The sequence below is a fragment of the Populus nigra genome, chromosome 6, assembly GCF_951802175.1.
Source record: "Populus nigra chromosome 6, ddPopNigr1.1, whole genome shotgun sequence".
In the NCBI taxonomy this organism is placed as follows: Eukaryota; Viridiplantae; Streptophyta; class Magnoliopsida; order Malpighiales; family Salicaceae; genus Populus; species Populus nigra.
The window spans coordinates 3,614,960-3,636,988 of NC_084857.1; the positions used below are offsets into that span (position 1 = coordinate 3,614,960).

At 35.3% G+C, this 22,029-nt stretch overlaps 3 protein-coding genes across 6 annotated transcripts; 1 reads left to right on the forward strand and 2 right to left on the reverse strand.

Annotated features, from left to right (window-relative positions):
* The first annotated feature begins 715 nt into the window (after nt 1-715).
* LOC133697275 (folylpolyglutamate synthase-like) lies at nt 716-7,164 on the forward strand. The gene is made up of 16 exons (XM_062119743.1): nt 716-1,024; nt 1,090-1,232; nt 1,343-1,408; nt 1,651-1,760; nt 2,149-2,209; nt 2,592-2,675; nt 2,796-2,852; nt 2,971-3,031; nt 3,403-3,449; nt 3,570-3,647; nt 4,114-4,278; nt 4,361-4,654; nt 5,364-5,442; nt 5,730-5,879; nt 6,109-6,269; nt 6,857-7,164. The coding sequence occupies exons 1-16, from the start codon at nt 1,003-1,005 to the stop codon at nt 6,914-6,916; spliced, it is 1,638 nt and encodes a 545-aa protein (XP_061975727.1). The 5' UTR covers nt 716-1,002; the 3' UTR covers nt 6,917-7,164.
* A 1,826-nt stretch (nt 7,165-8,990) lies between these two features.
* Nucleotides 8,991-15,191, reverse strand: LOC133697273 (protein NEDD1-like). Of its 3 annotated transcripts, XM_062119741.1 has the most exons (11): nt 14,812-15,190; nt 14,423-14,535; nt 13,403-13,663; nt 13,203-13,307; nt 12,822-12,887; nt 12,432-12,653; nt 11,118-11,690; nt 10,289-10,526; nt 9,906-10,159; nt 9,447-9,623; nt 8,991-9,365 (listed from the first exon to the last, which is right to left on the reverse strand). In XM_062119741.1, exons 1-11 carry the CDS (start codon nt 14,969-14,971, stop codon nt 9,279-9,281), a joined length of 2,256 nt encoding a protein of 751 aa, XP_061975725.1. In that variant the 5' UTR covers nt 14,972-15,190; the 3' UTR covers nt 8,991-9,278. The 3 variants fall into 3 exon arrangements, with proteins under 3 accessions (XP_061975725.1, XP_061975724.1, XP_061975726.1); XM_062119740.1 differs by having other exon boundaries at nt 9,906-10,526; nt 14,812-15,191; XM_062119742.1 differs by lacking the exons at nt 14,423-14,535; nt 14,812-15,190 and adding an exon at nt 13,931-14,377 and having other exon boundaries at nt 9,906-10,526.
* Nucleotides 15,192-16,949: 1,758 nt separating this feature from the next.
* Nucleotides 16,950-19,671, reverse strand: LOC133697591 (serine/threonine-protein phosphatase PP1 isozyme 4). Of its 2 annotated transcripts, none has more exons than XM_062120246.1 (4): nt 19,218-19,671; nt 17,990-18,549; nt 17,664-17,887; nt 16,950-17,223 (listed from the first exon to the last, which is right to left on the reverse strand). In XM_062120246.1, exons 1-3 carry the CDS (start codon nt 19,417-19,419, stop codon nt 17,699-17,701), a joined length of 951 nt encoding a protein of 316 aa, XP_061976230.1. In that variant the 5' UTR covers nt 19,420-19,671; the 3' UTR covers nt 16,950-17,223; nt 17,664-17,698. The 2 variants fall into 2 exon arrangements, with proteins under 2 accessions (XP_061976230.1, XP_061976229.1); XM_062120245.1 differs by having other exon boundaries at nt 16,950-17,244.
* Between the last annotated feature and the right edge of the window lie 2,358 nt (nt 19,672-22,029).

Here is a 22,029-nt window from a genome sequence, read left to right on the forward strand (position 1 = left end):
AAAAATTATAAATGATCAATTTTTTTTAAAAAAGTTGAGAGATCTAAATTAAAAAAGTTACATGAACTTCTACTTGACTGTTAAAACCAACCCCTGAAGTTGTGAAAAGGGGGATGTGTATTTTTTCATGACTCAAATTTGATCCTCAAAACTCTAATTATTTTAAATTTATATGTTTTTTTTTCGCCAAATCAAACATTAACCAAGTGTTAGAGCATTTACCAGACATCTCGAGATCTCCATAAGCGGCCATGAAAAACAAATTACCAATATTAATCGCAAATCAAAATTATATTAAAGGACCAAATAAGAGTAAAGAAAAATCGAGGGATCAAAGTGAAAAAAACTAAAGTAATGAAAAAAGAAAAATAGTGTTCCTCCTCGAAAGTCATATTGAGTGTCCGGTCTTCTTTCGGTTTTTGTTAATTGATTGAAGGGTCGATGTGTCGAGTCGCCCACTTTACTCACATCAAGGGCAAGCAAACGGTTCACTTGTCATCATCAATGCTGTTTGCTATAATTCCATTGCAGGTATACAAGACAGACAAGGGAAGGGATACCTAAAACGTACCACTTCAGAGCATAGTCAGAAAAAAAAAAACTGACAAGAGCAAATGGAGCCAATAATACAATATGAATGCGTACAAAGATCCTGCACTCATCTCTACTGTTGCATTACCATAAATACCCCCTAGTCGTTGGGCACGAACCCGATCTGAAATTCCCTGTCGTTTTTAGCATCCAACTCCACCTTCCGATCCCCACCCCATCATCTTTCTTCGCTAATCGCCCCACCGAAGACTAAAATATATAAAAAAGAAAGAAAAATAAAAAAATCACCCGCTCACTAACTTCACCTCCCCTCGCTTGCTTTCAACGCCTCCAAGCTCCTCTCTCCTCAGGCCCTTCCCTATATATTTATTTATTGTTTTTACATATCTCTCTGTATACACTATTCGAACACTCTCTACTGAATCCAGTTTTTTCCAGAGCCAAAGCGAGATGGCGGAAGGTAACCTCGAGTGTGCGTATCAATTTGCTTATGCAGTTATTATCATGGATTCAGTTCTCGCTAACTGTTGCTCACAGGTTGCAACAATGGATCGTCAAAACCAACGGTGACTCCATATGAGGAAGCACTGGATGCTTTATCTTCGTTGATAACGAAACGCAGTCGTGCTGATAAGAGCAACAAAGGAGATCGTTTTGATTTGCTTTTCGATTATTTAAAAGTAATCATGCGTCATCAGTGAAAATTTATATTATTTTTCATATATATTTAAACTTCAGCTGATGTATATTCTAATCGAATTGTGTGTTTTTATTATCATCATCAATTAAGATTCTGGAGTTAGAGGAGGCAATGTCAGAGATGAAGATCATACACGTGGCAGGCACTAAAGGAAAGGTAGCAGTGCTAAATTTATGTCAACCAATGCTGGCTTCAATTCATCAAATATGATTTTAAATGTTCTTGTTTAGAGTTTATTTTTAAAGTCGATCACTGATTTATAAACTTAATTGTGCCTGGAGTTAAGTTCTGTAAATCGCTTTATATTTTTGAAAGTACTTCATGTAGGCAATATAGAGTCAGGATTGTTTGTGTCTGTGTTTTGAGTCTAAATGATTTTGTTTTTCTGGGTGGCAAAGGGATCCACGTGCACCTTCACGGAATCTATCCTACGTAATTGTGGCTTTCACACTGGACTTTTCACATCTCCTCATCTCATTGATGTCCGAGAAAGGTTTCGTTTGGATGGGTAAGTTACGCAAATCCGTAGTATCATATTTCCAATTATATGTGAAGTTAGCTGATCAAGATTTTTTGCCTCCTTGGAATAAATTGACTTTATAAAAATTACTTTGCTTCTCTGTTTTAGTGTTTGACTCAAGGTTCATATTTATCAACAATCGTATGTATTCTGATTCTTTCATAGACTGACTGTTCTAATTTTATTTCCACTCGTTGAAGCTTGCTAAATTCACTTCGTTGTCTCTGTTGTTAATGAAATCAATATCTTGCCCCCCCGTAACCACACTCCTTTGAAGCAATCTGTATAATCTCTTTATTCTATGTGTAGTGCATCTTTTGCATTTGAAACCCACCCTTTCGGTTTTAAGTTTAGATATTCTTCTTTTCTATTGCAGTATGGACATTTGTGAAGAGAAATTCTTGGCATATTTCTGGTGGTGCTTTGACAGACTAAAGGTCGTTTTGGCTCCCTTGTTTTTTTTCCCTTAATTTATATCTCTCCTCATTGCGCATGTTTTTCAAGCATTGATTCAGCAATTATAATGAGAGTGATAAGTTGGTTTTTCGCCTCATAAATTGAGAGGTAATTATCAGCTGACATTTGATTCAAAATGAAAACTGGAAGCTTTCTGTAGCTATTTCCTTACTACGGTGAATGTCAGAATTCTTGCTGTGCTTCCCTAGTGGCAGTTTGATGAAAGGACCTTTGAGTGGTTTCAAAGTGATGTGCTAAGTTCAAAGTCCAAAAATACATTTAATGAACATTTTTTTCTTTGTAATTTTTGGATAACAAGCTTGTTTGATTTGTTTAATTTTGACATTATCTGCTGTTGTGCAGGAAAAAGCTACAGAAGATATACCAATGCCTACCTATTTTCGCTTTCTTGCTTTACTTGCCTTCAAGATATTTGCAGCGGAGCAGGTTTGTGTGTGAACACTTTGTATCCTTGATGATATCCTTTCTGTCTGAGTAAACACACAATTACTCAATCTAATCTTTCATGTTGGATTGGAATCTCATTTGTTGAGTACTCCTACGCAGGTAGATGTAGCTATTTTGGAAGTTGGGTTAGGCGGAAAGTTTGATGCAACAAATGTGGTATGCGTAATTTATATTTGATGAATTTGACTTTGTGTTGCACGTCAAGCTCCTTATGCAAGGAGTATCTTCCCTTGATGCACTTCTAACAGAGAGCTAACTTGGCATCATGTTTCAGGTTCAGAAACCTATTGTGTGTGGTATATCTTCCCTTGGGTATGACCACATGGAGATTCTTGGTTAGTGTTATATTTCTATCGAGTTAGGTAATTGCTCACAGTGAAATGGTGTATAGCTGTTACTTGTGTGATTATTGATGCATTTGAGACTACTTGTGGACTGTAATTTTCAAAAAGAACATGTCCTGTTGCAAGAGTTTTTCCATATTACATTTTAGTCCATATCTGCATAACAAGTTACTACACTTTTGAAGACTAAACCTCATACCAGCATCTGCTATGCCCTGCACAAGAGAACATGCAATGTTTTAAGTCTTGGAAGTGCTCCAAGCTTGAACAATAACATAGGAAAATTTAATGTTCAACTTGTTTTTCCACCAGATTTTCATTTACCAAGTTCATCTATTTTCTTTCCTGAATGCTTTAAACAGGAAATACTCTAGCACAAATTGCTGGGGAGAAGGCTGGTATCTTTAAGGTGTTCTTCAGGACTATTCCCATTAGACTCTTGGCAATGCATTTGTTTTTCAACCTCAACACAATATGTGTTTTGATCATTGATTTTCTTCGTATTCAAGTTTTTCCCTTTCCAATACAGGATGGAATTCCAGCCTTCACAGTGCCTCAACCTGATGAAGCAATGAATGTGCTTGTAGATAAGTCTTCTAAGTTAAATGTAAGTTGCATATTTCATGCACCTGTGAGTTCTATTTTTCACTTTACTGGAAAATGCTTGCATCATATGTTGGATCCAAACTGTGGAGACTGACTGGTGTCTTGGAAACTCATCTTAAACCCAGTCTTGCATGAAGCGGGTGCATGCCATATAAGATAACATTGGTGCTTAAGTACCAATCCTATTGAAGTGCTAAACCTTTACCGGCCAACCTATGTTACCTCAAACCATATATTTAGTTTTTGCACAACTATGAATTCTTTGGCTAAGTTAGCCAGGAGTTGCAAATTTAACAATTTGGTGGTGAGAATTCAAGGATAAGCTTGTAACTCTGAATTTCTTTCATTTGACTTTACAACCACTTATTTGGGATAATAGCTTGCTGAGAAAATTCGTTGTGCCATATCAAATCTTGTTGTTTCTTAATAGAAGAAATAAATGGCTGATATAAGTATGCTGATTGCAGGTAACCCTTAAAGTGGCAGAGCCATTAGATGCCAAATTGCTGAATGGTTTAAAACTCAGTCTTGAAGGTGAGCACCAGTATTTAAATGCTGGTCTTGCTATTGCACTATCTTCTACTTGGCTTCAAAGGACTGGGCATCATGAATTCACTTACCTGGAACAGGCTGTAAGTTAGATACATGAGTTTTTCCTTTACAAGCTCTGTTAGGCCTTCACAGCTATTTACTAAATTTATTTGCATGGAACAGAGCCCACTTCCTGAGCAATTTATTAAGGGGCTTACAACAGCCAGTTTGCAAGGGCGGGCTCAGAAAGTCCCTGATCAATATATTAATGCTGAGAGATACGGAGATCTTGTGTTTTATTTGGATGGAGCCCATAGTCCTGAAAGCATGGAGATGTGTGCAAGATGGTTTTCTCTTGCTGTTAAAGAAGACAGCCAGAAAAAGGCCTTTAATCATCCCCTACAGAACAATTCTGGATCCACAATTGAATTGACACAGGGGAACCCCAAAGAGAGAGATGGAAAGATTTCCATGCAGGTAAGCATAGAGATTTAAAACTTCTTATCATTATTTTTGACATTTTAAAAAAAATGAAGATGCAAAGGTGGAAGTTACAATTAGATTGGCTCATAAGAAGCTAACTTAAAAAGGGTTTTAGGAGGGGTCAAAGTCTACTGCCTAGTATTGGTGTTGCAAAATTAGGCAGGTAACTGCAAAATATATGCAGTTAGTACAAGCTGGAAAGTGGGAGACTTTCAGCAGTTGCTGAAGTGGTATGGGAAGCCCAAATCACAATCATCTATTTCAACAAATTCCAGTAGTACACTGAGGCAAAGTGCCTCTAACTGGAAGAATTGATATAAGAGCTGTATAAGTGAGTTTTTTGTCTGCAGTGATGTGCTTAGCTTTCCAAAGGAGCCATAGGGCTTCTCATATGGAAAAGATGTGGCTAATAACATACTGGATGGGATGAAGTTCACTACGTTCCACTATTTATCAGATGTCTGGTGCTGTGGTGCAAGTTTGCTTTTATAATTTTTATTCTTACGTCCACCTTTCGAAAACAGGGTTCAGAATCCCATTACAATTAGTCTTATGATAACCCAAATCATTGAAGAGCAGTTTTTAATCATAACTTTCATTGCTTAAATGAGACCCGTTGGGTAAAAATTTGGTATTTGTACTTGAGAGACATGTAAGCTACAATTTGAAATAGTTAACTTAATGTTTTCTATGCATCTTACAGATATTGGTGTTCAATTGTATGTCAGTGCGGGATCCTCAGCTGCTTCTCCCTCGTCTGATGAAAGCATGTGGTAATCATGGTAAATACTTAATGATCTCATGACCTTTTTTAGAACACAGTTACCACTTAATGAAGTAGTATGGGAGAGTTGAAACTTGAATGACATTAAACTCAACACTGTTTTAAATTTTCCATGGCTATTTTAAATTCATCGTGTAACAATCTCAACCACCCAGTTTTTTGTTTTGGAGAACAATCTCAACCACCCAGACTGTAAATTAGGAATTGTGAGGAAAGATAATGTTCATTTCATGTTGATGGTTTTGTTAAGAAACTCGTGCTTATAGATATTCCTTTGGTATTTAGGTGTCTACTTCAAGAAGGCGCTCTTTGTTCCAAATACATCCGTGTATTACAAGGTTGGATCTCATGCATTACCAACTGATTCTCAAGTTGATTTATCGTGGCAGTTGGCTCTTCAAACAGTATGGGAGAATCTCATACAGAGTGATAAAGGTACCAGTTAAATGCATGTTTGTTTCGTTCTAATTTCAGAAAATTCTCAGGTTGATTGTTGCATTTGCATTAGCATTTGCAGTTTAGAACAATAAACACATCACTCCTTAATTAAATGTTCAAACCTAGTATTTTGTCTTTGTTATACATATTTGAAACTGTTAATGCATCTTACACAGTTCTCGTGCCAACATTGGATTGTATGTGAAATGAACTTTTGACTTATCAGGAGGGGAGGCCAAGCATGCGGATGCTGTTTGTGAAGAAGGTAAAGATGATACCAAAATGGGTGGTAGCACTTGTGACAATAGCACAGTCTTTCCTTCCCTCCCATTAGCTATTAAATGGCTTAGGGAAAGTGTCCAACAGAATCAATCTGTTCGCTATCAGGTAATGCTGATTTGGAAAATATATCTTGTTCTAAATTTTACAACCCGCATGTGTGTTTATTATACTGAACAATATGGTAAAAGCGGATGCTTGCTATTGCAAAATGAGCTCATGAAATTTCATTTCATTTCTGCTGTGGGTTGCAATAGCATAGCTTTCTGTTGAAAAATTATTCAGAGGCAACAAGAATGCATGTATACTGTAAGAATGTCGTTCCATGGCTGTGTTTTTGTGGCTACAAAATTGTGATGGATAGTCAGGACTCCATTAGTTCTTTTTCCTGTAAAATTTGTTTTGCAGAAGTTTTTCCCTCTAGCATAGGAGAATAAAAGAAATGCAGTCATTTCTTGTTGCGAAAATCACAGATTCACAGCATGTCTTGCTGGAAAACCATAACCCGATATTACAAGTAATAGCTTTTATCAACAGGAAATGTGTCGACTCAAACTTTCCTGAAAATCTAGACAAAGTGATAGTGTTTCATTTGTAGCCTTTTGGTTATAGGAAAAGATTCATATGTATGATGCATGTCTTTACTCGTATAACATTTGAACTATTGTTTAAAACTTTCTTCCATTATGCATCAGGTCCTTGTAACCGGTTCATTACATCTCGTGGGTGATGTGTTGAGGTTAGTCAAAATGTGAGGCACAAGACCAAGTTGAAGGTCTCTAGTTGCAACAACTTGTGCTTAAGAAGTGCTGGCATTGACACTGGACTAACAAGGTACCAAATGCGAGGTAGTGAAAGATTCAGTCTCTGTATTTCTAAATTTTCTAATTTAGTGTTTTTTTATTGAGTATTTTTATCTTAGATAATCTAATAAAGTATTTCTATTTAAGTGTCTGTAACTCAGTTTTTCTCATTTAAATAAGTTACACCATTCATAATCCTAGCGACTTGTTGATGAAAAAGATTTGTTCTAAAGTCTATATATAATAAATAATATATATGTTGGTAACTCGTGAATAAATTTAATTAAAATCACATTAAAATCATCTGTGATCTTATTAAGTTCATAACATGGTGTGTTATTTGTGAAGTATACACCACCCGCCGCCACCCCCCCCCCCCCCCCAAAAAAAAAAAAAGGGAAGAGAAAAGGAAGCCCTTAAATATTAACAAAGGGATTGATATTTGAAGCTCATAAAATTTAATTCTGATTGAATCATTTTTTTTAATTAACTCAATTTAATTTAGATTAGTTCTTAAATCATCGAGTTTTTAAATTAATTCCTCCAGCCAGATAGGGTTTAAAAACTATCCCCTCACCCAGTATCATGCTTCCTGCTCTTTTCATGCTAGGAATCCGCTTTCTTGTTATTTTTATAGCCTCCTCAAATAACAGCGAGGACCTTCAAAACTTGCTAACAAAACCTTTTTTAAGATATTCCTATAGCGTTCATAGCAACCCCTTCTGTTTAATCTGCTTGACGCTAATGTATTATGCCTTCAATTTAGCCATCCCTCTCCCCCCGAAGCCAAGTGACTTTCTTTGGTATGCTTTGATCAGTGTGAATAAAAAGGATGCCCAAGATAAGAACCTGTCATTTCCTTAAAGAAAGCAAATGTTGGTAACGTAATACATGCTTGAAATATTAGTCCACGAAAGGGGGGGAAAATGGAGAACCAAAAAAGTCCTTTCAAAGATAATTTTCACTACTGTTTCTCACCCCTAGCTGCTGGATAGAAATGGCTGAGGCTGTTGCCTCTGCTGTCCATGAAAGCATTCCAGATTTACTCGCTTGAAGCATATGAAGTGCTTCTTAAAAAATGTGAACAGAAGCAACGCCAAGGTGAACGAGTTGCAACTGGATAGCTAAAATAAAGGATGTTGCATATGATGCTGAGGATGTTATACACATGTTCGTTCTTCAAGCTTCGAGTCATCGAGTGTTGATTTTTCAAAAGTTTCACCTCCATGCCATGATCATCAAGTCTCTTTACCTCCATAAAATTAGGAACCAGATCGAATATGTTCGAACTCAGATTTGTTAACGTACAGGTTTACCTCCATGAGCACCTGGCTAGCTTGCAGTCTTGTGGTTGAGAAGATCGTATTCACATGACGAAGAAGAGCATATTATAAACTTGGAGAATGACAAGGGGTCTGATGGCTTGTGGTTGAGAAGATTTTTTTTTTTTTTTTGTCAATTTTGTGATCCTAACTTGCAGAATCAACCCAAATTACTCTAGTATAAAAATTAAGAATATGCTTTTTTAAAAAAAAATTTCATACTTCTAGAATTAATTGTAGGATTTCTAGTTTATTTTATTTCTTATTTTATTTCAAAGAAGGCCGGGTTTATGAAAGAATAAAGAAAATTAAAAACTTGACTAACCTGGCAAAATCCAGTTATAACCCATTAATTATTTATTTTTTTAATTAAAACAATGTCATTTAAGGTTATCCAGGAAAAAACAGTACTCTTGGGGCTTGGGGCTGATATTCATCACAGCTCTCCAAGATCTGAAACTCGGTGCTGAGACAAGAATTTGTAAACAGAATTCGAGGAGTAGAGGTGCTGGATTTTAACAAGGCATATCCCCTCCATCTCAATCCATCCAAAATGGAGCTGAAGCAATAATGACATGGTGAGCAACTCTTCTCTTTTAGCAGGTTAATAAACATACGGTGGTGCCCCTTGGCATCAGAAATAGTAATACGTGATTCGTTTTCTTTCAGCAGTAATAGTAAGACTCAATGCTGCATGATCCAGATAGAGGGAATCCGCTGAAAAGCTTCTTTCATTAGCTCAAAAAATTTTAATGTGCGTTATTGAGGCAAGAACCATACCCGCAATGACACATTTGCTTTTTTCTCTGCTTCTTCAATAGTTTCCCCGTCTTTTACATCTCCACCACAATTGCTGAGGGAAGTTCCGTATAAAATAAGCTAAAATGAAGTGCAAAGGACGGAAATGAACATTCAGATCCCAAAACCCTTCAACAAATAGTCACGAATCACAATCCCATCTTCATGGGAGCTCAAAGCAATTTATGGAGCTCTTAGTTTTCTTTCCCAAGAGACTTGATTTCTTTCATCAGTTCAGCTTGGTTTTCCAGGATTGAGTTCATCACACCGGACAATTCCATCTGTTCGACGATGCACAAAATTAATTCCATATATAAATACAACAAAAGGGAAAAATAAAACTATAAATGCTGCATGCATACCTCCTGCATATGAAATTGTCTAAGAATTTCTATATGAAGGCTCCTCATATCCTCATGTATGGATTTCTGAAATGAATCCAGAGTTTCTTCAAGAGTACGCTGGAAGAGCTGAAGCGTGAATGAACTCCCCTGCTGTGTATCTGGCTGAAGGATTTTGTGTGGCTGTGTGGCTCCTCCCTGCCAATATATTTTGCAAATTAACGAGCCTTGATAATCAGATAGAGAAAACAAAGCTAATATGTGTCAATAATGTTTTAGCATCACAAGTTCCTTCACTGCTCTGTATTTAAGTTGATGGCAACAATTTGCATCAGTCACAAAATGGGGCCCATGCTTGTAATTCAAACCACAATATTGAAGGCTTCTGTCATGATAAGCTACCTTGGGATTCCAAAAGGAAACACCAAAGCACTTAGAAGCCGCAGGAAACAATTAATTGAAGCCATCTAGTGATCTTACGTTCATTGCTGGAAGAATTCCTGGTTCTGTGACCGCCAATGCATCAGACCTCGACAATATGCTATTCAACAGCTCTTCCCTAGTTTCAACTCCTGTTTTCTTTGTTTTTGGTGAAACCACTGAGAGGGATGTCCCATTACTGAAGGAAGCAGTAGTGTTTATCCTCTCGGCAAAAGTTGAAAACCTGCGAGGTTGGTTTAATGATGCTGGTCCACATGCTTCAAGGCTAGCTAGTTCCGTGATGTGTTTTGTACCTATTGACAGAGACATGGAACTGGAGGAAATGTGTCCTGGAAATCCCATTGAAGTCTCCTGATTCAAAGAGACATCTCTGGTGTGCAGATTTGAAAAGGTACAGCTGGAATTAGTCAATGAGCTCGTACATGTCTGATTTGTTGAAGAGGGCAGATCTTGCAAACTAGAAAACATTGATCCTAATGTTGAACTCCCAGAAGTCATCGCAAAATGAGATGGTAAATTTAGTGGATGGAGTAGGTGAGCAATTTTATCAGATAGTCTCTCACCACCCCATGCTTCTGGAGGAGTGATGGAAGAATCTTCACTCTTGGAAGATGGAGATGGAGTAGATCCCCCCGGTAAGGTGAAAGACCGGGCCTCATCCTGCCAAAAAAAAGGCAAGAAAAATCATGTCACGTCTATGAAGATATTGAATACCCCAAATCGTGTTCACTGGGAAATCAGAATTAAGTTCAACTGTATACAGGAAATACAAAAAATCACTTAACAAAACATTTAAGATTATCAACCGACAATCATGTTATAACAATATTGACTGACAGAGAGCAAGGAAAGCATGCTTCAAGGAAGAAAGCCAAGTTCAATAGTCAAAAAGGTATTTTAATTTTAAAAACTCTGAAAGTACCGGGACTTGTGGAGTAACTTTAGCATCATGTAGTAGAAAAAATATAGTTGAGCAGTTGATTTTGGTGAAATAACTCATTAATGCTCCAAATATTCGGCATAATGGAAGGAGCATATGCTAAAATTTTCACGTATACATGAAACAATGGAAGTATAAAGCTCACTAGTCTAATCCCATCAAATTGAAAGGTCATAAAAATTAGGTAAAATACAAACACAGGCAAAAATAATAAATATTTCATGCATTGCATACATCTTCTCTTCTCCATTATCAATGAAAGAATTAGATATGCACGTTGCAAATATCCTCTGGAATAACAACTGTCAGACCTGCCTTGAGGTTGAACTAGATTTCCAATCAAATATGGGATGATCATTGGTTCCATCCTCTTGAAAATGAAATCTCCTACTAGATGAAGGAAACAACAACGATGAAGGTTTCTTATCAACAGATAGATTATCCTTTTTCAATCCCTCTTGATCATCCCAAAACTTATCAAGTGAGGGTGTGATAGGCTGAACATCCACAAGCGGGGAAAACACCTCCATTTCATCCTTGAAATTGTAACTAGATCGAGGATTTAATTTCATCAATGTTCCAGGCCAAAGATGGCTTCGATGCGGTGTTTCCTCTGCTAAAGTCAGATTGGACATGGTTGATGCAGGTCCACTAGTGGTTGCTGTTAGAGATGATGATTCTATTGAAAGACTTGAATGACCAGTATTACCAGAGCCAGATACAGAGGTGGATAGAGCAACACCAGATGATGTTACAGAAGGAAGTGGATCTGGCATAAGAATGGAATCATCAACAGCACCTCCCAAAAGAGCTATCTCAGGAGTGCAGGTGCTCTCATTTACAATAACTGGTTTTGATCTTTGCCAGCATAAACTTGTAACAGCCTGATGAGAAATATAATTTAGTTAGCATCACGCAAAACTACAAGAATTAAGGTAATTATACCTTTTAATTTGTGAAATGATATTAGTGACGAGATTTCTGAAACCTGGACCAGTATTCACTCAAAGCTCTCAGATGGCATACCAAAAGTAGACATCTCTAGCAGTCCATGTAAATGGGGCACTATCTTCTTCTTTTTTTTATCATCCCTTCACATTTTTAACCAACTGTTTTATGTAACACGAAAATTGAATCTTGCACACACTGTTGTAACCCTACTCTAATTGATTTCTCTCTACAGCATCATCCATTAAGCGGCACATCAATTAAGTCATCCTAATGGGAAAGACGATAGGAACACACAGAACAACAGGTTCACAGATTATCCAGGCCAATGTAAAGAACCAATCTTGATAAGCTCATTTACTAAAATCAAGAAATGTGAATAGCTATTGGTGGATTTCTCATATTTGTAACTCTAATAATGTTATAGAATCCCGTTTACATCTCTTTCTGCCTAATATTTGTTACTACTCTATTAACTTCTGCACAGAACTGTGCTGGTGGGGTATAAGGTTCTATGTTTTGGAACATATGGATGTTTTCAAGTTCAAGCAAGAGATTCAAAATAACATTTTTCACAATATTTATTGTGGTCACATAAAACAGTTTATAGACTGATAAGAAACTGCAGAAAGACCGTAGGAAATATTCAAACATGGGTATCAGGAACAAAAATCCACCTCTGAACTGCCATAAGCATGGAGAACGGTGAAAGGCTGTGGTTTTCCTCGAACATCATAGAACACCACCCTACCACTACTGGTTCCAGCTGCCAGAATCAAACCATCATCTCTAAAAGCCAGCGAAGAAAAAGGCGCCTCATAAGAAATGAGAGATGTGTGCCTTCTAGACCCTGATTCATAAGTGTATAGTTTTTTATCCAGTCCAACACTAGCTATTATCTGCAATGGGAAAAGGCATTTGATAATGAAGAATAGATAACAAATTTTACCGAAACTTCAGGCCTTATTTTGTTTCAAAAGCATATAGAAAGTTTAGTCTCTTTCTTGTATGATGAGGGAAAAAGGGAAAGGGGATATCAATCCAACAAAATAAAACAAACAGGAGACCTTGTCATTTGATGGTGAGAAGCTAATACCAACAGTTGGAGCAGAATGTTGCTTCAACCACGAAACCTGTAAAACAGAAATGAAGTCAGTTACATGCTAAAAACATTATTTGCAACGTTGAAAAAGTAGAGCATAATACTACAGGAAAAATAAATAGGATCTGGAGAAAAATAGGAGTGATGAAACAAAAATTGATCATACAAAAGCCTCACGGTGTGCTAAGATCATATATGCAAAGCACATAGTTAGAACCTGATAAATGGGAAAATGAGCATAAACATGTTTTAACTTTGTTAGATATGAAAATCTCACTGCAGCATAAACTTACTCAGCCACATTTGTTACTTGTGACCTAAACTACCAGTACTCATATATACGAACCTTTGGGCTGCGACTGGTTACATCCCACAAATGTACAGAACCATCATCACCTGCGGTCACCAAAAGGTGTCGGCTAACTCGTGAATAATCAAGAACCCTTAGTACCTGATCTTAAATTCCATTAGACGAACAATTAGCAGGAAAGAAGGTTACACAACAAATACCAGAAGGATAGCATCAAATGCGGAAGAGCAAACAACCTGTTTGTGTGGGTCCTTGAGTTCTGTCACCCTTGCACCAGATGCAAGGTTGTGAAGGATAAGATCCCCACTCAAACTTATGGACGCCAGGTGCTCATCTTTGCAATTGTACATAGCACCTGTTATTGTACTGGTATGACCCCTCAACCATTTAATACAGCGCTTCCTCTGCAGATCCCATATTCTTACTACTTGACCGCTTCCTCCAGAGCATATATATCTAGATCCCTTGTTGCTAAAGCTGATAGCTGATAACGATTCCTACAAATTATAAAAATATATCCAACAATGACTTGTTGTAGTGGACCAAAAAGAATCCCCCTCGTGACAGTGTAAATCAAGTTACCATGGCAACGAGAAAAACAAATAAAATGGATGCATGGTGTTTCGAAATGTAACAAAAAAAATTCCACATGAGGAATTCTTTAAAAAAGGTTTTGCTACAAACAAGCATGCAAGTGATGTGATACAGGGTGCCTGTGGAAGATTGTATTTGCAGAATGCGAAGATCAAGGAATATAAGGAAACCTGGTCTCCCTTGTTGATCTGAGCATGCCTTTTCTCATCCATTCAAGTCCCAAACAGTTGACAACTTTGATGCTTGAAGTACACAAAAGTAATCTTATGAAACAAAATGCTTCCTTGTATCTTCAATGGTGGTTTTTGGAAAGAAAGAAACAAAATTACGTTATCAAATCTTTGTGCCACCAGTTCAAGAGTTTACCACCTTCAAATTTTCTCATGCATTATTTAGGGGGGGGAACGCGCTTGAAGTTGGGTAACAAGAGGTCGCAGGTAAAGTTTAGGTTGAGCACAAATGCATATTGATACCACTCCTCTGATAACTCGTACATTCAAATTCAACCAAATTTTCTATTTGCAAGACGATCTTTTAGATCCCAATTTTTTTTTCAAGTACCATCCATCCAATCCACCACAAACACAGTTTTCAACAATTTGATGCTCCAAACTTGTAAGAATTTCTAATTTAATGAATCAATTGACTTCGACGAGAATTACCTCAATGCTGTCCCCGCTATCCGTCCCAGAAACCGGAATTGTCCCCATGTTCTGCCCATTTTTCCTCCACAACGAAATCTTCTTATCTTCTCCAGCACTAGCCACAACTAAATCTGCAAAAACAGAACACCACAATTAAATCAAACTCTGCTTTCCAAAAATTGTAGTACCAAACTAGGAATTTTATTTAATTAAGCACTAAATCAAAATTGCGTTTTTTTATATATAAAAAAAAAACAGCCAAACAAACCCTAATTAATCCAAAAATCGGGAAATGCAGATTCGAGCGAAGAAAAAACTCTACAACTAACCGAAAAAAAAGGGCACTTGCAAATTAAAGGTAAATGAAAATAAAGAGAGAGTAAAGAGGGGGCGAGTGATTGACTCACTAGTATGATTCCACTTGACTGAGTTAACAACGCAACCCGGATTTGGTGTGTAATTCAAAGTACATGGATCTCCTGGCTCCACTGATACATCGAAAAGCTTCACGGTGTCGCCACCACTCGCCGCCAGCAACGACATTGATGGATCCGCCAAGTTGATCATCTCTCAAATCTTTAAGAATTTTGAGAGAGCTAAATAATAATAAAATGGCGGTAGGGAGAGAAATTTGGGAAATGGAGGATCTTCCTCTCTTTTTGTAAAATTATTTTTAATTTGGTGTCTGAAAAAAAGAAGACAAACAAAAAAAAAAAACCCCACCACTATGGCATTAAGTTTCGAAAGGAGGGGAGGAGAGGAAATGAGTGGAGGGGTCGTTAAGAATTTGAATAAGAGAGGGGAGGTATTTTTTATATATATATCCTCTCTTGGGCGGGTTTTTTTAAAAAAAGTGGGCGGGGACGCTTGCCTTTTGATTTTGCTGGCTTTAATCCCGACGACTACTTGGAGTTGGGACTAGGCCACCGCTCCTACTCCTGCTTACATCTGATTATTTGCTCCCATGTCTTTAGTCTTCTCACAAAGGATAGGTGTGTGTTTTGTTTTTTTAATTGAAATGAAATATTTTGATTTTGAAGTATTTTAGTGTATTGTTTTGGAGTTGTATATATATAATTTAATAAATATAATTTAAATTTAAAATAACTTAATTATAAATTATGCAATATAAATATAATTTTAAAATTTAAAATATTTTTAAATATTCATAATTAAATATAATTTTAACTTCAAATAATTCAACTTAAACAAAATACTAATTTGATTTAATAGTTTTTTAAGCCCGGAACGAAACATATAAAATGAAACCAGAATATTCCAGCTGAAATTTAACTAAAAAATCTAAAATGAATCGAGATTTAAAATAAAATAAAAATTGTTCTATTTTATTTTATTTTTTAAATTAATATAAAATGTTTTGATTATTTTAAATAAAATTAACAACCTTGCTTTTTTACTGCTTGGGCGATTAGCAACCTGATTTTTTTTATTTTCTTTTATCATATTGGAAAGACATTTTATCTTACATGAGCAAATATGCTTGTTGATGATAATCATTATTAATGGCTGCTTGTACAAGATTTGTCGTTCTCTCGAGGGCACTGCGAACACCACCCCCCCCTCCCAACCCCCCCCCCCCCCCCCCCCCACCCACCTAATTGGGCGTTTTTGTTTTTCGGAATTTTAATATTAATCCATTCCCGCTTAAGAAACCATTAGTCATTCCAGGAGTTTGGTCAAATTAAATGCTTTATTTTTATGTTATAAAAGTATTTAAAAAAAATATTTTTTTTATTTTTTTTTAAATTAATATTTTTGAATCATTTTAATATATTATATCAAAAATAATTTTTTAAAAACAAATTATTTTAATATATTATAAAAAAAAATTAAAAACAATCACTGAATAATAATAAATACTGTTTCTTTTTTAGGCGTGGCTAAAATACTTGGACGAACTGAGTTCAAATGTTTCAATCGTTAATCTGAGGAATGATCTCGATAGGCCCGGAATCAGCACATTCGTGCAGAGAGCTAATAGAACGGGGTCCAACTGGTATAAGATAAAATCAGAGACGCAAAATCCTCAACGATAGAGGACATGTGTCACGTCTCCTCCGGAATCTTTTGCCCAAAATTGCTGTTCCATTTACGCCGGTAGATACCATTGTCCATTGTAAATATAGCACCTGCCGTCTAAGCTGTGCGAGAATATAAAACCACCGCCAGCTCTATATATCATTGACTGGACCATCAACTTCCAGTCCGGTCCAAGGGTGTGACAAACCCCCAAATAAACACGAACATCGTGTCAAGTTCTGAAAATGTCCACCCCGACTAATGTAGAAGCCACTGGACTGGACCATTATTAACATCCGAACCATCTCTCCTACAAAGACTTCTCCGTAATTCAATGGTAGTAGGTGAAAGGACCAGATCCTAACTATAAGCATGCCCTGGATATGGCGATCAAAATGGACGGGCGGCCAAACTTCATTTACCATCATGTAACATGAGAATATGCCCCGATGTAAATGCAATGAACTCGAATCTGTGAACAGAGTGGGAAACTTAGAGCTATGTATAGAGCTAAATGTGGCCAATTCCGATGCCCAATCACAATTATAATTACCAGGCCAAATATATGCACATACGCAGGAGTACGAACTACAGAGAAAAGTAAAGACATTAGATGCGGAAAAAAAAAGGAAAGAAAAAAACAGTTCCTTCGGACTTTTGGTACACCCCACAGCATGTGCCTCCAAAAATGATTTGGAAAGCTTTGCCCCCACCAAACAGTAAATAATGCACGGGTCGTGCCTGCGTCTCCTAGAATTAGCAGACTCAAACCTGAAAACCTTTAATTTTAGCCAGTTTCCCTGCCAAAACAGGGAGGGAAAAAATCAGTATAAAAGATGGAAGATAGGGCAGAAAGGTTGATTAAATACCAAAAATTTAGATACTGCCCTGGAGGTTAAAACATGAGCGGAAAGTGTACTGACGAATATACGGTTACGTTCGAGGGTGTGTTTTTATGTATGAATGCATCATAATTAGTTTTGCAAAGGAAAAGAGCCTTTCTAGAGTGTTTCTATGAATATAAAATTTATATCATTTGGCAACTTTCAATTGATTTCATTTTTCATATCATATGAATGGAATTCATTAAACTCGGGAAAGGAAATCCACAAAATTACCAACCACAATAGAACAGCTGGGATTAGCAACAAGCCAGAAACATGCATAATCATAATGATATCCATGTCACATCATAAAAAAGCAATTTTATTGAGCTGACCTTGGGTATGACCAGGGACTAATAATTTGCAGCCATCACATTTTGTTTGACATCATGAACTTCGCTTTTTTCTCAGCAGGCTTTAAAATTTGAAAGGAGCACATCAAATTTTCATCAACACTCATCATAGCACCAGCATTGTCAAATTCACCACAGTAGTTGGGAGCTGAAAATATGGTAACAAGTTGCCTGTCGGCAAAGAATTCATACCCATCTTCCACAACCTAGACCAAAACAAGACGAAAAAATAAAAATCACTTCAGTGTCCAGAAAGAGAGGTATGAGTTACTAAAAGAGAATAGGCTAGCTGAGGAAAAGTTAACAACCTGATGTGCACGACAGACAAGGTCTAAATCATGCTTTGTCAAGAATTCTTGCACCTTATCAGGACCAAAGGTGTAAGAAACTCCTCTATCATTCATCCCCCATCCCTTAACATCTCTACCAGGATCCGACCAGAGTAAATCACACAGCAAACCAGTATCTGGAACAGCAGTTGGGCGGGGCAAGTTTCTAATTTGATCCAAATTTGTCAAATCAGGGGAAAGACCGCCATGCATGCACAAAATTTTGTCATCTATCAAAGCAGCAACAGGAAGGCAGTTGAAACTGTCAGTAAAGGATTTCCATAGCCTTACATTAAACCGCCGCTTACATTCATCATAAAATCCATATATCCGATTTATAGAAGCACATTCATGGTTTCCTCGTAAGAGAAAGAAGTTCTCTGGATATTTAATCTTATAGGCAAGCAAAAGGCATATAGTTTCCAAACTTTGCTTTCCTCGATCAACATAGTCCCCCAAAAAAAGATAATTTGCCCCAGGAGGAAAACCACCATACTCAAAAAGTCTCAATAAATCACTATATTGCCCATGAATGTCACCTGAAACACAAAGAAAATCTTGACAGTGTCAGATGGAACAGATCCAGGCTGCAGCAGAACAACACAGAAATCAAATATGCAGCCACGGCAATAGTCTACCCTCCGAGCTATATATTAGCTACATACTTTAAGTTGATTATCGGCCTTTGATTATTTCAAATGCCAATTATTTCTCAAATCCATGGAATGCCTTTGAGTTTGATAATATACTTGAATTTTTTAGCATGAATCATATTACATTGACAAATAAAAAACAAACGGGGCCAAATTTACAGCTAAACTTGTTTACTTAACAAACATCGCCAGCTCCAGGTTTGTCGAAACTCAAAAGGTTATAAACACAACACCCAATTTCATTCAGCACTAGAGGATTTTAAGGTTTTATAAGCATTCCATTTTTCACAACTCGATGACAGCATTACTCAGTAACCCAAGACAAAATTTACTCAAGCCTCTGTAAAAGGAACATAACAGATTGCAGTAACGAAAAGAAGCCAGGAAATTTTTTTTAAAAAAAAAACACAAAACCTGAAGTACCCTTTTCTTAAAACAGCCTCCTCCACTTCCAATCGTATATAAAAAGATAAGTAACCCATCAAGAAAATACCACAAAACCCAGCAGAAATACAACAAGAAAAAACTAGAAAAATTAGGGTAATTTAGAGGACCGCATATCTTGATGGGGGCTTCAAGCTCGAGCAGAACAGGTTGTTGAAGAAAAATTTCACGAGAAGCGACACAGAGTTGCTTGATCTCAGCCTCCGATAGCTGAACTTGCTTGCCTGGTCTGGCTGATCGGACTTCTGTTAACCGTCTGATTATGTCATCTAGGACAGCATGGTCCATCGCCGCCTGCCCTTGTGTAGCCATCCGATCTTCCCTCCTCTTTTCAATGGCTCTGGCTTTCTTTTGATAACAAACCCTAGAAATCCAAAAGGATTTTTCAAAGATTATCCTCTTCTTTTTTTAACAGTCTTGCAGTTTCTTTAGCGTTGTGTGGGTTTTTGAAAAACAGAGAGAGAAAAAAGAGAATGGAACTTATTAGTATTATTTATTTATACATGTTGAGGGAGGAGAGGAGAGTGTTAAAAAAACAAACAAAAAAGAATTATGGGAGACGGCTGCAACTTCTATGCCGCGGAGGTACCTAAATAATACTATAATAATATTTTTCTTTGAAAGCGGTATAAGACGGCGCCGTTTTCAAGGGTCTTCAGAGGAATAATACAATGATGAATTTCTTTGTTGTAATTTTTATTTTTTCTTTTCATTCCTTGCCTAAAGAGAGACAGGATGGACTTGGGATTCAGTTTTATTTTTTGCGGGATATATTTTTTAAAAGTTATAAGAAATTAAAAATATTATCTTCTTTATTAATTATATTATCTTCAATTTTTTATTATTATATATTTTATTCTGATTTTTTAATTTAATATTTTACATTTTATTTTATTTTATTTTTTATATTAATTTTTATCTTTGTTTTTTTATTGTTTATTTTTCTTTATCTTTTTTTAATATTATATCTGCTCTCGTTATTTATTTTATTAATATTTTAAAAAATAAATATTAATAAGATATTCTTTAGTTTATTTTGCATGATATAATTAAAAAATAAAAAATATTTTTTCTATTTATTTTTTATGATATTATTAAATAAATTATTTTTAAAAAATATACTTAAAAAAATCCCAGCAAACAAAAGGGACTAAGATGAGACTATAAGCCGATCACGGTGACAACATTGTTTAGCTTACTATCCCGAAACATGGCATAAAGTTAACGCCTAAAATTTATGCCCAAATTACAACAGGTCTTTTGGTTATGTTTATTTATGAAAAGTGGTTTCTGAAAAATTATTTTTTAAATTTTTTTATATTTATTTGCTATTAGAAAAGTTGTTCAACGAAAAATACTTTCCAGTTAAAAAAATATTTGGCTTGGTTTCCATAAAAGTATTTTTCTGAAAAATTTAGGCGGAAAATACTTTCTGAAAATTGTAAAAAAATTAGAAATGTCATATTATTTGCTGATTATATTAAATTTTGTTCTCAAACTTTTGATTGCTATATATATTTTGTTTTGAATATTTATTTTTCAATTTCATCTCTTAAAATTTAATTTTTATATTAACTTTGGTCCTCATTTTTATAATTATTATTTGTTTTTCCCTTATCATTTTCTTATTTAAATTTTTATCTATAAAATTTGGTTCTCATTCTTTTGATTGTTACTTATTTTATTTGAAATAATTTATGAAATATTAATTGTTATTATTTTAATTTCTTTATCTTTCATTTTTATTTTACTTTTTAGATTTGATTTCTATTATTTTAATTATTATTTATTTTTTTATGATAATTTATGAAATTATATTTTTTTCAATTTCATCCTCATTCAACCTTTTAATTTGTAAGATTTGTTTCTTATTATTTTAATAAACTTGAGAAAATAAAATATTAATAAGTTATTTTTCAGCTTATTTTTCATGACATAACCAAATACTATAAAATATTTTCTAATTTATTTTTCATTACACTATTAAATATTAAAAAATAATTTATTTTTCTAAAATTTATTTTTAAAAAAAAAATTAATTTTCAACAAATAAACAGAAACTAACTTCTCTATAGCTTACCCTTTACTAGCCTCTCTCAATCATTAGCCAGAGGGACTCTTGATGCCTCACAAAAAATTGGAACCAGCAAATAAATATCGATGATTAAAAAGGCTGTTTTTTTAATTTTAAAATTTAAATATTAAAACTAGTATGAATTTCTCTAAATAAATTATATTAATATAGAACGCATAATCAATCTTAATTGACACGTAAACAAATTTGATAATAAGGTAATTTTTACGATACATCTTATTTTTGTAAATATGTGATATGTAATCAAAAGCACCAAGATTTAGAAGATTTATATCCATTCCTTTCTTTCTCACATGGACTGCAAACAAGAATATTGATTTATATAATTTAAGGAGGTAACTTCACTGATCATACTTTTAATTTATTTTTTAGATATTATTAATTTAAGTATTATAAATTTTAGGTTAGTTAAGACTTATCTAATCGCTAACTTTAAAATTTTAAAAATTAGTTAAAATATGTGTAAACTAACATAGACCTCTACAGTTAAAAAAATAATAATATTGATTTATATTGTCGTTGCTGTTTTTTCTGTCCGAGCTTCCTTCGAGATTTAAACTTATTCCTTTGAGATTTAAACTTTAAATGATAATTTGAAGAACCAGATGAATGAGGGATAACATGGTGCAATTGTAGCAGCAAAACAGTGGCGGGAGAAAGGATGCCGGAGAGAGACTTCAAATACAAGGAGGGAGTGTAGCAAAACAGTGGCTTGCTCACGGTGCTATGACTGGCCATGGTAACAGCGTTGTAATTAATTGTATGCTACTGTTTTTGACGATGACGATGATGATGTGGTCAAAGAAAGTATAAGATCAGATATAGAA